Source organism: Strix uralensis, chromosome 3 (assembly GCF_047716275.1).
Source record: "Strix uralensis isolate ZFMK-TIS-50842 chromosome 3, bStrUra1, whole genome shotgun sequence".
In the NCBI taxonomy this organism is placed as follows: domain Eukaryota; kingdom Metazoa; phylum Chordata; class Aves; order Strigiformes; family Strigidae; genus Strix; species Strix uralensis.
Genome location: NC_133974.1, coordinates 88,693,364 through 88,709,696, shown reverse-complemented (window position 1 = coordinate 88,709,696; position 16,333 = coordinate 88,693,364). Strand labels below are relative to the sequence as shown.

Here is a 16,333-nt window from a genome sequence, read left to right as displayed (position 1 = left end):
TACCTTTCTGTTGTATTTGAATGTAGAGCAGAGCTCATAGAGAATGTTTTAGACTCCTTTCTTAAGATTGAGGATACTCTGACACTGTGTTTTGATGAGGCTTGTATCTTGTGTTCCTCTGCATTGGGTGGTGCACCTTTGTGGCAACTGCTGCAAACATCTTGTGTCATGGGTTTCTTGGTGGCAGCCTGCCTTTGCTTATTGGGATTTGAATGATTGCAATGTACTTTGCCAAGAGTGGTTCACTTTTCCATGCTTGTGTTCTTTGCTGATGGTTCCCTAATTCAGTGAAACTAACCATAAATTTTTGCCACAATGGGAAATAATGGCCTTTCAGGGTACACAGTTTTCTTTGAAGAAACTCTCTTGATTTGCTTATGTGCTTCTCTTTGACTAGAGATCTGGAATAGAAAGTTGGACAAACTGTCCTTTTTAATAGGAAAATCTTTAATCTTACTGAATTTTCCTGTGAATTTCAAACTTTAGTTGCTGTCTGCTAAGAAATACAAAGGACTTCATGTTTATAAAAATAGCCTTGTTTGAACTCAGAACTACTGAAAGTAAGTTGCACAAAGTTTAGCCAGCATTTTAGCCATTTGTAAGCATATCTCTTATAACGGTACACAGACTTCTTTCTTTTGCTACTTCCTTCTACTGTTCTCTCTGTGTTCCAAGGAAGTTTCATTTCCTTACAATGGTTTCTCACTGTTGAAGGTGTTGAAAAGTCATCTTTTAATTATATCCTTCCAGTGGGAAATTGACTGTAGCAGTACCATGTTGCTTTTGATTCTCTCCAGAGCTGTACTACCTTCAGTGTGTTTCTGTTTAAAATTCCTTTAGATTAAAGAATTCTTTTTAGTTAAACAGTTGTGCCTGAGTCAATTGCTTGGGAGTTTTCATGGATTATGTCTTTGAGGAGCACATTAACCAAACAGTCCTCTGAATGAAGGAGTTCTTGAAGTTTGTATCCGTACTCTTGACTCTCACTCAGGTGAAAGCAAGAAAACACCACGGTTTAGGCTTCTGCCCTACTACAGTAATAAAAAGTGTGGTCAGTACTAGTAGTGTTCAGTTCCTCGTCCTGTGGTTAGGAAGGAAAACAGTCGAGGAGGGGGTCACTGAATTTCATTCTGGAGAAGAAATTGTGATAGAATGATTCTATACAAGAATCTTCTATACGCGTTAAAAATCTAGATCCATGTTGAATTTAATATCTCACCAGAATAGTAGCAACTTAATCTTTACTTTACCTTGCCTATGTAACTTCAAATTAGACTCAGTAAGAGGACACCCTATAATGAAAATGTAACTCCATCAGTTTTACTGGTCTATGTGTGTGCTTTTTTACAATGTACAAAGTATTACTGTATTGAATTCTCTTTTGACTTCATTTTAAAAAAAGCCCTAAAAGCATATTCTGTAGCTAAATATATTAAAGAAAAACATTAGAGAGTTTTTTCAAGCAAATTATCCAGACGGAAATCTCGAATATGTTTTCCTTATACTGACAACTTTTACAGTTAATTTTCTGCAGCTTAAGGGCCCAATCTTGAAATCTTTGTTGTGGATTGAAAGCTTAACTTTTTTTAGTGTTGCTGTTGGACTCTGTGGATGAAATGTTTAGCAATGTCTGTTGCTCATAAACTATGTTGCAGTATAGAGCTAGAAGAATACTTCTAATGTTGGGATTACTTCTTAATACCCTTGTTATACTGAAGGAATTACATTAAAGTAGCATTAAGACATTGAAATTTGATTTTTAGAAAAAAATACTCATCTGTCTTAGTTGAGATGGTCAAATTCCATTATCAAGACTTTGAAATGGCATATTTTATGAGTGTGTGTTAAAAAAGTACGTGCAGTATTGCATGATAAACTGTGTTTACTTTGGTTCAAAATATAGAATATTCATGTAAATATTTTTAAATAAATAAAACTATCAGTACTTACAGATGAACACAGGCCTACTTTAAAGAAAAGAAAACCCCTTCATTTTGGTACACTTTTTGCTGTCCTTGTCCTATCAACATTTTTAAAAAAATGTGTAAGGCTGTATTGATGGTTTTCCTGCTAGTATTGGTTTGCCTACTCTTCCTTTTGTAACCCCTATAATTTTGAGTATTATGTGATTGCAGTACATTAGTATTACACTACAGTGTTCCTCCAACTTCCAGGCTACACAGAATGGTATAAACTGTGGTATAAAAAATTATATTTGAAGAATGAGTCTTTATTGTTGGGGAATACTTTTGGAGTGTATGTTTCTCATTTTTTATTTCCACTATTTTGCTTTAAAGGTTGAAAAGCCTTAGAAATGAAATGTATTACATACATTACTCTGCAGAGTACACTGATTCAGCTGACTAATAAGTTGATTAACTTCCTTGCTTTGCACTTTCAGGATAATTCCAAATTCCATACTTTGTAACAAACTTAATTGGTAATTATCTGTATAATAAAATTAGACTCTGAAATTTGTTCAGATGGCTTCTCCACACCAGAATTCTGCATCTCTGTTCTGCTTGGCATTTTTTTTTCCACAGCTCTTATTTCAATTCATTAGGCAAGAGAGAACTAAATGTTTTGTTGTAATTGAACAAGTACTATTTCTGTCTAGAAAAAAGGACAGAGGATTTACAACCCACCTAATGAAAAATAACTAAATATTGTTGTAAGCTTTGTCATTTTTATCTCGGTTGTGTCCTGTTTTGTTTTCCTGAACTCTAATTGAATGAGAGAATGTTCCTTAGCTTAAAATTATGATAGTCCAAGATAAGGGTGCTATATTTCTTTGGGTATAAAATGTGCCTAGAAGCAGTATAAATTCTGAAATAACAGACAAATAATTCAGGCTTTCAAGACTGCTATTGCAAATGCTTTGCAAAAGAGTCAAATCAACAGTCAAATATAAAATGTGTTTAAATGCAGAGCTGAACACACCCAAAATACAATAACAAGACTTAGTCATACAACTTTCGGCATGCTAAATAGGTCACTAGCATGTGTGGAAGTTTAACATATTGATTGATACAAGGTTATGTCTTTTATATATTTGGCACGATTGGATCTGCAGTTGAATATATTTTATGTTTGATCTTTGTTTTTATTTATTAGATTTTTTCCATTAAAATCTTTTATTAGGAAAAAACCCTGTGGCAACATTGTTGTTCAGTTTTTAAATAAAGACATACCAGAAAATTTATAGCTCCAGTCCTCACTGTAACTATAGCACCCTCATGTATGCCATCAAAAATGTGATGTGCAAAATGGCTTTCTTTGTGCCAAAGCTATTTCTATTGACAGTCCAATGACTTTATAGCACATATTTAATAACTGTAAATCAATAAATAGTGAAAATGTTGGAAGCTTTTTTCATAACCTTCCACCATATTTCTTCTTTTCCTTCTCTGACTTAATAAATCTAATCTTCATGTTCTGACAATTGTAAATAGAGCCTGGTGGGATTATTATTTCAAAATAGTGAACTGACTAAATAATTAGATGAAAATAATGCTGTAATCTCACTGAATTAGATTTTTCTATTACAATTTAAAAATTTGCTTTAGTATATTTAGCATGTATCTGAGTGTATGAATTCCCTTTTAACATGGATTTTTATATCTAAATGTACATTCTTCATTCAAAACTAGTATGTATGATTTGATGACAACTCTGTAAAGTGTTATAATAATATGAAGAATGCTTATGAAGAGTGACTGTAGTGTCATATATCATGTTAAAATAAACTCACCTGGGAACTCAGTCTCCAGCAAACACAGAACTGTTGCTAGTTGCTCCTAGCTGGTCATTTTACTCTGAAGTTAGTATTTTGAATTAATATAAAGAATATTTTGTTGGAAATAAACTTTAAAGAAAATAATTTTTTTTTATGTTTTGTGAGGTTATCAAGTCTGAGATTCAAATTGGGACACTTTTTTTACAGAAACTGGTACATCTGTTGCTGACAAATATCCTGAGGTTCTAGTGTTTTCTAAGATTTTACTGCTCAGCTACTGGATTAGTCTCTTTCATACAGAAAATTGCAATAGTGCTTTTGCATAGCTATGAATGTAGAGCTAACTGGAGGTTATATTATAAATTTTTGGAATGTGTTTGCTATTTGTACACATTAAAAAGTGATCTGAAAGTTGGCCTTTATTTTTAATTACTTTGAGTCCATCAAAACAAATAAAACTCTTAAAAATGCGTGACATTAGCTCAGTATTTATGAAGGAGACCACAAAACAGACATAAATGCATAAATTACATAAATTTTGTATTTTACTTTATTTGGATGAAGATCTACTTAGTGGTGTTTGTTTCCTATTTAAATCTCACAAAAATGTGTGTGGAAAAAAACCTCACAAACTAAGAAACGTATTTATTCTTTTCTGGATTTTATAATATGTGAGACACTTCATGAAGGCAAATTTAGGTGCTTAATCTGTGTGGGTCTTGTGTTTGTGTTGGCAATTAAGCAGTCATCAGTACAGAAAGCAGGTTACTACAGGGGGGACTGATGTCCCCACCAGGGATTGGTGCTTGAACAGGGAAAACGAGCAGCAGGAGGAATTGAAATACCTACAAAATAATGATACTCCTTGTCATGCAGGTATTCCATTTTTATACAGGGTGTCTTGAGAATTCAAAAAGAAATTGAAAAGGAAATGCAGATACAATGAACGAAAATGAGATATTCTCTTTAAATCATACTGCAGTTACTGTTTGCTGTGAAGTCTCTGCTTATACAAATATATGCTGCCAAAAGGCTGTTTAGTGGGAAGTTTGTTTAGGTTCAGAAGAAAGTAATGCACATTTTTTGAAGTACAACTGTCAGGAAAGCAGTTGACTTCTAGTTGTTTATAGGATTGACTTTTTAATTACATTTTGAAAAGTCCACATGCTGAAAATAGCTGCAGTAATTTTTACACTCTGTGCCGTGTGAGTAGTGTAGATTTCCTACAGGTGTAAAGTAGGATGTGGTAATGACAGATTAAGCACACTTTTTTTTTTTTGTTGGTTGGTTGGTTGTTGGTTGGTTGGGGTTTTTTTTTGTACCTACCCTGCCATTTCGGAATTCTCACCTACTTGATATTTTAGCAGTGAAAATAGAAAACCGACACTGTTGTTATGGATTTCCTTGTCTATGTTTAATTTATAAATGATCACATTTTCTGTATTTCTGTTTTGCTCATTGTTAGCCCCTGTGGTAAAATCCAAAACACTAGCTTGAAGGAGTAAGGAAGGCAGCATGTTTGGTCATATGCAGAATACAGAAACATACTCACTAATCTTTGCTTGAGGACTTTCCCAAGCTTTCTTAACACAGTAAATAAAACTAACCATTTTTGAGAGCATTTGAATTACATAGCCGAATTCTGCTTTTTTAGGTGTGTTCCAGGTTCTGAGGGTGAAGTTTTATCCAATAAGATGCTAACAACCTTACAGAACTTCACCTTATGCTTTTTCGTTGCAGCTGAATTTACTGGCAACATGTAATGACTAATATTTTTCACCGAAAGACTTCAGTTAAAAAGTGTCTGCAAAGTGCTGTTACTTATGAAGTATTAAAGAAGAGACAAAATCCCCAAAGAAATGTTTACATTGTAGCAAAGGAATACACAGATTTGTTTTTATAAGCCCTAAACAGTTGTTGGTTTGCTGTTTGTAGTGACTGATATTGCTAGCAGTATGAATGTGCTGTTCTTGTAAAATGCCAGTTCACCTGTTTCAGTTGAAGTCTACTGAAGAACTAGACTTTTTTCAGTTCAAAGGGAAGTTACTGAATTACTGGAAAAATTAAGGCAGAACCCGAATCTGAGTATTTTAGTGTTATTTCTCAGTGTCTTAAAATAAAAATCCAAGGAAGTGGTGGAGGGAGAAGTACAGAATGATGCTGCTGCATACTTTTTTTTTTTTCTTCTCTGGTAACTGAAGGTTAAATGAGTAGCAAGCAGAATGCCTTAAACAAGATTGGTATATTGATTAAAACGCTGATTTAACAGCTCGCTTTCTCCCTTTGGAAACCTGGAAAAGATAAGCCAGCTGCTGTCTAAGAGTGCTGAGTGTCCACTGAGAGTACACTATCTATCATCACAATATGGTGATGAGAGGTGTTTTATGTTTGTGTTAATTTCCCCCACTAAATCAGTAATTATTACAATCCTGTCCCTGCTGTTTACCCTGCAGCTGTTTTTCCATTTGTCGAGAGAGCGGGTGTTCTCAGAGGACCGCACACGCTTCTATGGTGCAGAAATTGTCTCTGCCCTGGACTATCTGCATTCTGGGAAGATTGTGTACCGTGATCTCAAGGTAAAAAAAGAGGGGAAAAAAAAAAGTAATCAAAATTTTGTTTTGCAGAGACTATTGGGACAAACACAAAGTAATTATAAAGTTGCACTATTCAGAGTTAATGGGGAAAAAAAAATCTGTGTTCACTTTAAAGTTGTGTGTGCTGAAGGAAGATGTTTGATACAGTAATCTATAGATGGGTACATTATTTGACTTTAACTTGATTAAAAAAGAAACAGCATAACTTAGTAATAGCACTTGAAGGAGATTTAAACTTCTGATCCTCCCCCCCCCCCCCCCCCCCCCCATTGCATATAACTTAACCTGAATTTCAACACAAATCTCAAATATAATTCTCAGTATCCCCAAACAAGGGAAATGGGGAATTGGGGCAATGTGACTGCATTCTGTTTATCTCACCAAAGAGTTATGTTTTTGTATGGTTTGAAAACATTTGAAATAATTCAGAATACTTCAATAGGAAAAGAATTTCAGCCTTAATTTAAAAATTATTTTGTCCTTTGTACCTTGGGAAAGATTCATAATACTGGAATGTAGTTTGTCTTAGATTTGTCTGTGTATAGATTTGTGTATCCTCTGTTGCCTGAAACTCCACGTACTCTGTGATGCAGTATGACCATCTTCTATGGAAAATAACTTCTGCTTTCAACAGGAACATTTTCTAACTTATGTGCGAGGAACCTCTAAATTCCACAACAAGACTATTTCTGTGACAAGCCTTTAATTTCTTGTATGGGAAATTGTGCTTTCCCATTATACATGCACACTAGTGGAGTTCATTCATTGACTCCTTTGTACAGGAATCAAAAAGGAGGCAATGGTAGGCAAGTTCTACTCAGGGAGTAGACAGAAAGCAAAATACTGGGTTAATATGGAATTGTCTGGTCAAGGAATGATAGGTCGTGATTTTTGATTTAAATTCTAGAGAATAAGGAAAGAGGAATTTGAAGTCATTAATCTTCTATTGCTGGTGTCTTCTACTTTGCAACTTCTTTGTATGACACTTTTAGACTCAACAGGAAATGTATAACGGGGTCTGGAGCACCTCCCTTATGAAGACAGACTGAGAGAGCTGGGGTTGTTCAGCCTGGAGAAGAGCAGGCTCTGGGGAGACCTTATAGCAGCCTTTCAGTACTTAAAGGGGGTCTACAGGAAAGGTGGGGAGGGACTCTTTATCAGGGAGTGTAGTGATAGGATGAGGGGTAACAGTTTTAAACTGAAAGAAGGTAGATTTAGGTTAGATATAAGGAAGAAATTCTTTACTGTGAGGGTGGTGAGAGACTGGAACAGGTTGTCCAGAGAAGTTGTGGCTGCCCCCTCCCTGGAAGTGTTCAAGGCCAGGTTGGACGGGGCTTTGAGCAACCTGGTCTAGTGGAAGGTGTCCCTGCCCTTGGCAGGGGGGTTGGAACTAGGTGATTTTAAGGTCCCTTCCAACCTAAACCATGCTATGATTCTGTGATATAACTTTGGATTGTATTTCAGGCTTTATGCAGAATTAGGAAGACTATGATTGTTCTTTGTTGGTGTTTTCAGTACACACCTTACAATTAGAAAAAAACTCCCTTTTTCTAATTATAGAAAAAATATAGAGAAAAGTTGTTCAGAAGTATGTTTTACTTGTTTTTTCGTTCTATCTATATTTAAAGTATTGCTGATAAAAAGCTTTTGGGAAAATGATGTTAACTGTGCTTTTGAGATAGTCTACTGTCTACTATTGCTGTAGTTTTTATTCCTGTTCCTTAAATACTTCATAACAGGCTATATTCTGTTTTCATATTTCAAAGCAAGAATCATGTATTTAAAAAGCAATGCAAAGCATACAGAGGTGCACATACACAATTCAAGAACAGTGTCCTTTGCAAGTATAAAAGGAAGAATTTACCTCAGGGGTTTTTTTTTATCAGTAGCCTCTTTACCTCCACTTTTGTCTGTTGTTGAAAAGGTTGTGGAAGATATTTTAAGGATTTATGGATACATACTGTTTCATGACAGTTTAGTAAGTAAAATGCATCTTGATAAATGAAGGTCATGTTACAGCAAAGGAAACATATGAAGTTGTACCAAATGACAGCCATGATTGTAAACTTGAACTATCTGATTATATTTTGAGAATATTTAGAAAATTATTTTGCTTTTTTTCTATGGAACATGAACCAAACCTGTAAAACTTCAAATGAAAGGTCATGCTTTGATTAACCTGGGATATACTATTGTAAACTGTATTAAAGTACTAAATAATTATTTAGATTGTATAACAGTAAACACTGTTAAATGCTGTAATACAATAAATGCTGTAATTTTTATTTTTAAATTACAAACAAATTACATTCTGTTGCAAGCAATAACTGTATCTTTTTTACAAAACTGATGTAATGCCTGTCCTGTTAAGAAATACTAAGGGAACATTTTTTTCCCCAACACACAGTTAGAAAATCTAATGTTGGATAAAGATGGACACATAAAAATTACAGATTTTGGACTTTGCAAAGAAGGAATCACAGACGCAGCAACTATGAAAACATTCTGTGGTACTCCAGAATACCTGGCACCCGAGGTATGATTTAGAATATATTCTTGTAATATAGTATAAAATGCTTATTCTTCATTTCATTTTAGGCTGTGATGTTTGTATGCTGGAAACTGTTCATTGTAGTAAAGAACTGACAGTCTGCCTGATTAATACTATGCAGTTGTTATTCAGAATTGTATGTGCTACTATTCTTTGTGGTGATTGTATGTATGTCGATGCTGTGCTTCTTAGTGTTTAAAAAGGCCTCTAATGTGCATTTTCCTTCTCATGTTTGCCTTCCTCTGTTAAAGTTTTTATCTTCCGTTGATTTCTTCAAAAATAATCTTCCATCTGTCTGTCACTTGGAACATATGATCCTGCTTAACTGAGCTGTATAACTAGCGTTTATATAGCCTCAGTGGAGGCGAGGGGGAATTGGAAGGTACCGAGTTTGCTGGGTTTTAGCCGAACTCCCCAGTTGCAGGGAGAGGGAGTTGAAGTTTTAGATGTTTCTGCTAAAAACAGTTGAGTGTGTCAACCTCAGAACTGGTTGAGGTGAGCACCAAAACGTAGCTGTTTCCTAGTATATAAGCAGAAGCGGCATCCCAGAGTATGCCACCCCATCATTACCGTTAGCTAAGCAGTCGGAGTGCCAATTATCATACTTCTGAAGGATTGATAAAAAGATGGACATGAGGACATTGTTTTGGTTCCCTTCACAACTCTGATTTGGCCGCTTGAGAATCTGTTGTGGAAACTCAAGTCACTCACATGATCGGCTCCAGTATTAGTGCTGAGAGATCTGCCACGGATGCCTACTGAAAAAAAAACCAGGGGAAGCACTCTCAAAACTGTCTTTTTGTCCTGTCTGGCTTCAGTCACCAGTACTGATTGTGGTGCTCAGAAATGTTGTTCTGCCTCTGCCCTGGGGTTGCCAAATACAACTCCAGTATCAACGTGACAGGCAGCACTATTTTTTTACTTAATGGCAAGGATTCTGTGGATGCTGAATTAGCCCTTGTTTCCATTCTTGTCAGCATTCAAGACTGCTAAGTGACATAGTACACACCTGATACTGAGACAACTTTCTAGGCAACCTAAAGGGCTTTACAAGGCCCTTCAATCCTACCATTTGTTTTAAGAAGAATTCTTCAAGGGATTCCCCACCTCTTGCAGCAACTCAGCACCACTAGAAGGTCTGTTATGTATCATCCTTGAAGAAGACTGTGCCTTAGTTTGAAGGGACAGGAGGTGAGGAGGCGCTGATTCAGTACAGCTCTTTACCCTCTTATTTGCAGGAGTATTGAATCCTGAGTAGCATCAACAAGCCCTGGAGCCTATTTCAAGAAGCAAGTTTAGATTGCCTTTCATTTGTTTATTCTGAACCTTACAATTAAGGGATGTCAGGGAAACTGGTACACATCATCTTCTGGATACTGCTGGCTGGAAATGAGGATTTTAGGGTGGTCAGGTTTGCGGGTTTGAGAGTCTGTCTAAATCTCTTAAAGCAAATTTGAAGTCTCCTCCAGTTTGCATTCAGGGAGAAAATTGAAACTGCTAATAGTTGGTTATAAGTTGATATGGTATGTAGAGTTAATGAAGCCATTTTGGATCATAGCAAGATCTTCTGATACATTCTTACAGCTATAAAGGAAACATCAGTATTCTTAGGAGCCGCTAACTTTCTCTTCATCCATCTGGTTCCATTGGTTTCTTTGAGCAGTGAAGAGAAATCGGAGCAGTCATGCTCTCACACTGCAGGTCTGAAGTACCTAAATAATTTTGATTGGTTAAGTGTGTTCATTTCAGCTGTGTGGTGAGTCACCAGCTGCTCTAGCTATGAAGACAAACTCGCTGATACCTGGTCTCCTTTGCAGAATCCCATCCCATAGATTCCGGGGAAGACTTGGATGCAGATTGTTGCTATCCTATTTGGCAATTTCTGACATCTCCTTTGTATTTAGTGCAGGGACACTCAGCAGTTATCTACATTTAAGGATTCCAGAACTATTCTTAGCCTGCTTTGAATCTTTTATGGCTACTTAGAAGAAGTTGCAGATCCGCCTGTTTGGCGTGGTACAGTGGCCACTTTTCCTGTGTTCCACACCCAGAATCTGTTCCAGCAACAAGAAGAACACAAGGGATGATACTGTCATCACTGGCATAGACTACAGGTGTCGTTGCCAGCTCTTACCCCCTCATTGTCTTCTTGTCAGCAGTCTTGAAAACATTCTCAAAGAGTGCAAATACCCCGTTCAGTTGCTTTCATCTGCTTCTCCATCTCTCACTTTTGGAAACATGTTAGCTCTCTTCCATCAAATTTGGCAAGGGATTGTTCTGGGTTTTAGACACTTACCACAAGTTACTTGATCCAGTTTGCCTTTCTGTTCTCTGGCAGTCCCACTCCTCTGCTCCACCTCCCATTATGCGTATTTTTGGAGACCCACCCTGTACAAATCTGTCTCGAAGGAAATTGACTCTTCATTAACCCTGGGAACCACAGAACTCATTCTCTTTTACCTCAGAGATAAAGGGTTTAGAGCAAGCAACCTAGACAGGATACTGATGCAGCATAAAAAGACTCAAGACCTTTATCCACGCATTCTTATTTAAAAAGATGAAATTAGCAGTATATGGACACCATTGCAAAAACCAAACTTTCCCTTTATACTCTACTGGTAAAATAGTGTTTACCAGTGCATTGGCTTGGATAGCTGCTCACCTGAGACAATTGTATCTATATTTAAAGCTGGCACGGCTGACTGATCTTTATCAAGAGACTGGGTCCTCCAGTCTATTCATGTACATGTGTCGGAGAGTAAGTACACAAAAATCACTTCTCATTGCAGTTCAGGCCACAGAAATCATTACCAATGATACAGATGCCAAAGACTTACTACCTTTTCACAAATTGCAGATCGTGAGAATCTAATGTTACAGCTGGACTTTAATCTTGCTACCACGGTGAATTTGTGCTTGTTTATCCCAAGACAAATGGCAGCTTATACTTATGTTTTGTCTGGTTGTGGTAACTGTGAAGGCAGATACCTTTCAGCCTTTCTTTAGAAGCAAGATGTTCTCCAGTTATGTGGAGAAATTCATTCGGTGTCTGTCCTTCTAATGATACCCTTGTCTCCTCCTCTTTCACCTAGGTCAGTTGTGATGGGTGCATCCCTTCTGCAGGCCTTTTGGTTCACTTTCCTGTGTACTTGGTGGCTGGTGGTAGAGGACACTAGGACAGTGCATTGTGTAACACGCAGGGGTAGCCTGAGGTTGCTGTCTACCAGTCAGGAAGCAGTTGGCCCAGGAACCTTGCACTGGCAGGAATCTACACCTAGCCTGAGAACTGACTTAATATTTTCTTTTTTATTAATTCAATGTTGTGGATTCAGTTCCAAACAAGAACTTGAGCTTGGCTCTCCAAATACTTTTTGGACCATTGTTTGAAGCATAGAGTCCTGCTTGCTATTCCATCTTTTTGTGAAAACTAGATTGCAGTTGCTTCCAACAGGAAGACAAGGAAGTATCTAAGGCAGGGTAAGGTGGATTTCCTCCTGCATGACATTCTTTCAGGTGAAGGTGTCCATACAGAATTATTTCTCGAGGTGATTTCAGAATTACTCTTAATCAGAAAATAAGTATACCTGTTGCTATGTTTTCCCTGCAGACTTTATGTTTCTGAAATCAAAGTAGTCCTTCCACCCTCTGTTGAAAAGGCTCTTTCATCTCCCATTGATAGGGCCCGACCTTTCATATAGGACCTGAGACTGACTATGCTATCTGGAAGATCCAGAAAAATACCCCTATCCATGTGAAGATCAAATGGATGGTGGGCCACAAGAAAAAAACGTAATGAGATTGCCAGGTTGGAGCTAATTTCCATCTTTGGAGCTAGAATTACTTTTCTGGACCGTCACTGGTTTATTGTTTGTGGCACCCACCTAGAAGTTTATGTGTACCTTCATCAAGCACTGTGCTGTCACAGGGGTGTGCAGGGCTTCCAGCTAGGTGGTCCACAGGTACATGCCCTTCTTGTTGTCCTCTCCTAGTCTTTCCCTGTTATCCAATGCCAGTATTCTACAGTTGAAAGAAAACTGAAATAGCATTGACTATGCTTGTCTTACATAATTATGTGCCAAGCATAAAAGATGGTAGGGTATGAATAAACCCTTTAGGAAGAAAATAGTTGCCACTGTCAAATAACAGGACTTATATAGGTTTACAGTACAGATGGACGTTTTGGTCACAATTACTGAAGAATGAGTAAGTAACTTTTTATTTACGAAATTATATAGTCTTGATTATAATTTGGTTATCTGATAAATAGTGAAATTCCTTTATCATCTGCAGTAGAACTAATGCAAGCCTCATTTTTTTTGTGTGTGCAAGTGTAGTGGTAATACTTAATATTTCCCTGTACTCTAAGAATCTGTGGTATTCCCCATTTGAGAGGTATAAAATATTTTATAATTTTTCATTCCTTAGTAGTTTTTCAGGAAGAAGAGAGTGTTCCTTAGGAGTCTGTTTCCATTGTTACCCTTCAAAGTATGCTGTCACATTAGAGATTGTGGTGTCAGAGAATAAACATAGATCCAATGAGAAAAAGATGAATTGTGATTCCATTTAGGAAACACAGATGTATTCTTGATTTTTTTTCAGAAAAGAACCCACAAAATATTTCTTCTGCAGTTTTGCAGTGGCAAAGGCAGGACAGGACCATATGTCTTTTCCAGGCAGTATCACTTGCTTAATAAATAAAGAATAGAACGAGAAAGTACTTGTACCTATGAGACATTTAAAAGCAGTTTGGATTTTGATATTTTTCAGTTGATCATCAAGGATCAAAGAGCCACTAATAAAGATACAGACCTCTACAGACTTTCTTTAATAGAACGTCCAGGAAATGAAGCTACTTGGGCAGAGAAATTAAAGTTCTTGCAGCTCTGATCACTTATAAGGGTAATTTCTTATACGAGATTGCAGTTTCTGGCTCTCTGCATTTCAGTTCAAGTTCTTAGGATGAAGTGCGCAGTCTTAGTTATAGTAGGGCAGTCACTGTGGTACTGAGTTTTGGTGTCACAAGAGATACAAGTTTAAATACCAGAAATTAATCTTGAATCTTCTAATCTTTTTAATAACAGAAGAGAAGTCTTGTTTTGGCCATGAGCAAGTCTGTAAGGGGCTTAATGGATGATCATTCAAATGGCTCTTTATAGATGTAGATAATCAATTATATTTAGGTATATTCTAATAACAGGGAAAATGGTAGGACCTTGTTAAGTTTTATTAGCATAAAAGTACAGACTGGATGGATGAATGCATTCCTATAAGAACAGTAGTCTTTTATTTAAAAAAGACCATTTCAATATAGTTTATGCAGTTACTATCACTTAAAGGTATGTGATACTAAATAAGACCAGAGTATATTCATAGCCTTTGTCCATAAGCATGAGAAGATCTGCATATCTTATAACTTATTTTAAAATGAGACCAGTGGAGATGAAGGAAATATTAAGATCAGTTACACAATGCTTGTTTGGCTGGTATTTTTTTGGTGTTCTTTCTTTTAGAAATGGGAGTGAGAGAGATCATGTTTAATCAATTATTTCCCTGAGTTTTATCTCAGAGAAATGAAAGGTAAAACTCTTTTATCAAGAAGTAACTGCTGTCTTTCCTCACTTTTCAGTTAATTTCTTACTTACAACTTTTCTTTTTGGGAAGGATATGGCTTTGATGTAGGGGTGACCCAACTTGGCTATCAAAGTTCAGTGGCTGAATTTCAGCAAGGAGAAGCATGGTACCCTGGACTGCAGGCATGGTTATAGCAAGAAAGAACACTTTCCCTGTATTTACAGGTTGAGGTTGAGGTTGAATTTTCTAAGAATGTTGTGGTATATGCAGATTATAAAATGTTGCAGTAGAGGCAGAAAAAACATTTTGTCATTGGTGCAGCTATACATTTATTTCATTCTTTCAATGCTTGCTTGTATTAGATCAGGATAATTGCCAAAGGCAATCTGGTAAATTTTTGGACTGAGAATATGATGATCTGCCACATAGCTTGTCTGATATGAGTTGAAACTAAGTGATATGTTGGCAGAGAGGGAACCACTGAAATGCTCTGAGACAGGCTAGCATGGAAATTGATGTTTTCAGTTTTTGCAGGCATCATAGCAAAACAATGTTTTAAACAGGGATTTTAATGCAGATAGGAGTTGCAATGTGAATGTCACAGAAGAGCTTCAGGTGTGGGGAAAAGCATGAAGGTGCTTGTTTGCAAGGAACTTGATAAAAGTAGCCAACATCATGGATTAACTGAGGCAGGCCAATTGAGAGATTAGCTAAGGTGAGGATGTAAGAAGACCAGCATGTTATACTACAGAGAAAATGAAATTGCATGGGTAGTACAGCCAAGGCCTTTTTCTTTCCCCTTCTTTTGCCTTTGCCTTTTCTTTTTTTAATGAGGGAGAGAAAAGAATTTGAGTAAAATAAGGAGGAGGATAGCAAGGGATGTTAACAGGCGGTAAAAGGAATTCATGAAATGAATCTAATGATCTCACAGGTAGGTTGATAGGCCAGAAAACACAGCTTAGAGATAAGAAGGTTTTTCTTAAGGGGAAGAATATAGTTGTGCATGGGAAAGAGAGTTTGGACCAAAGACAATTATGTTATTTTGTTAATTTTCTCTTAATAGAAACTAATAGAATGTTTTGCATAGACAGAAAAGGCAGGAGAAATTGATGAGCAACTTAAACTGAAGAGGTGCTTACTGAAGAGAAGTTTGGGAATGAATAAAGAGGAGCTGAAGGACAGAATGATTTTTGTCATGGCTTATGTGGTTTCATTTTACCTCCTTTTCCTTTAAATTTAATTTGAATTTAAAGGTAATTGAGACATCAAAATAATGTGCTTTTTGAAATTCTGTGTAACTTTTATATAAATAATAGGTATGTACCATTATTTTCCACCTCTAGAACTACTGGATAGAAAAGGTAAGCAGGGGAAAAGGCAATTTCTGGAAAATGGCCCAAAATAAGGGAAAGCAGCTGTTAAGATGTTGCTAGATGGCATCTGCATTCACAAGGCTTTAAGACCAGTCTAAGAGTTGGAACAATACTGTAAAGAGAAACAGTGGAAAGAAACTTTATGCTAGGCTCAATCTTCCATCATGCTCTAGAGAGCAAGTTCTCACTCGTATTTGGTTACCTCTGGTGAGCATTAATGAAGGTTGATTGTTGGTGGCTTGTTGGCTTTATTTAGGGGAAGGGGTAGTTCCTGTTGTTGCTAGACTTCTTTTTATTTTCTTCGATTCTATTAATTATTTTAGAGAAAGGATAATGAGACACTCCACCAAATTGTCTATATTGATATAAATATATTTCTATTCTGGTTCATTGTAGTTTTGCTAAAGACCTGAGAGGCCTGTAGTGGTGATCTAACAAGACGGAAAGAATTTCATACCTGAAACTCTGTTAGAGTGAGGTTAATGTATTTTTGGAGGGTGGAAAGTAA

General features: G+C 36.6%; 1 protein-coding gene across 2 annotated transcripts in view; it reads left to right on the top strand.

The window, feature by feature from the left end:
• Window positions 1-16,333, top strand: part of AKT3 (AKT serine/threonine kinase 3) — a 161,159-nt gene that overhangs the window by 112,297 nt on the left and 32,529 nt on the right. For both annotated transcript variants that reach the window (XM_074863247.1, XM_074863248.1), the window contains exons 9-10: window positions 6,190-6,312; window positions 8,738-8,866. In XM_074863247.1, the coding sequence (XP_074719348.1) occupies window positions 6,190-6,312; window positions 8,738-8,866 (252 nt within the window). The remainder of the gene's footprint in view (window positions 1-6,189; window positions 6,313-8,737; window positions 8,867-16,333) is intronic.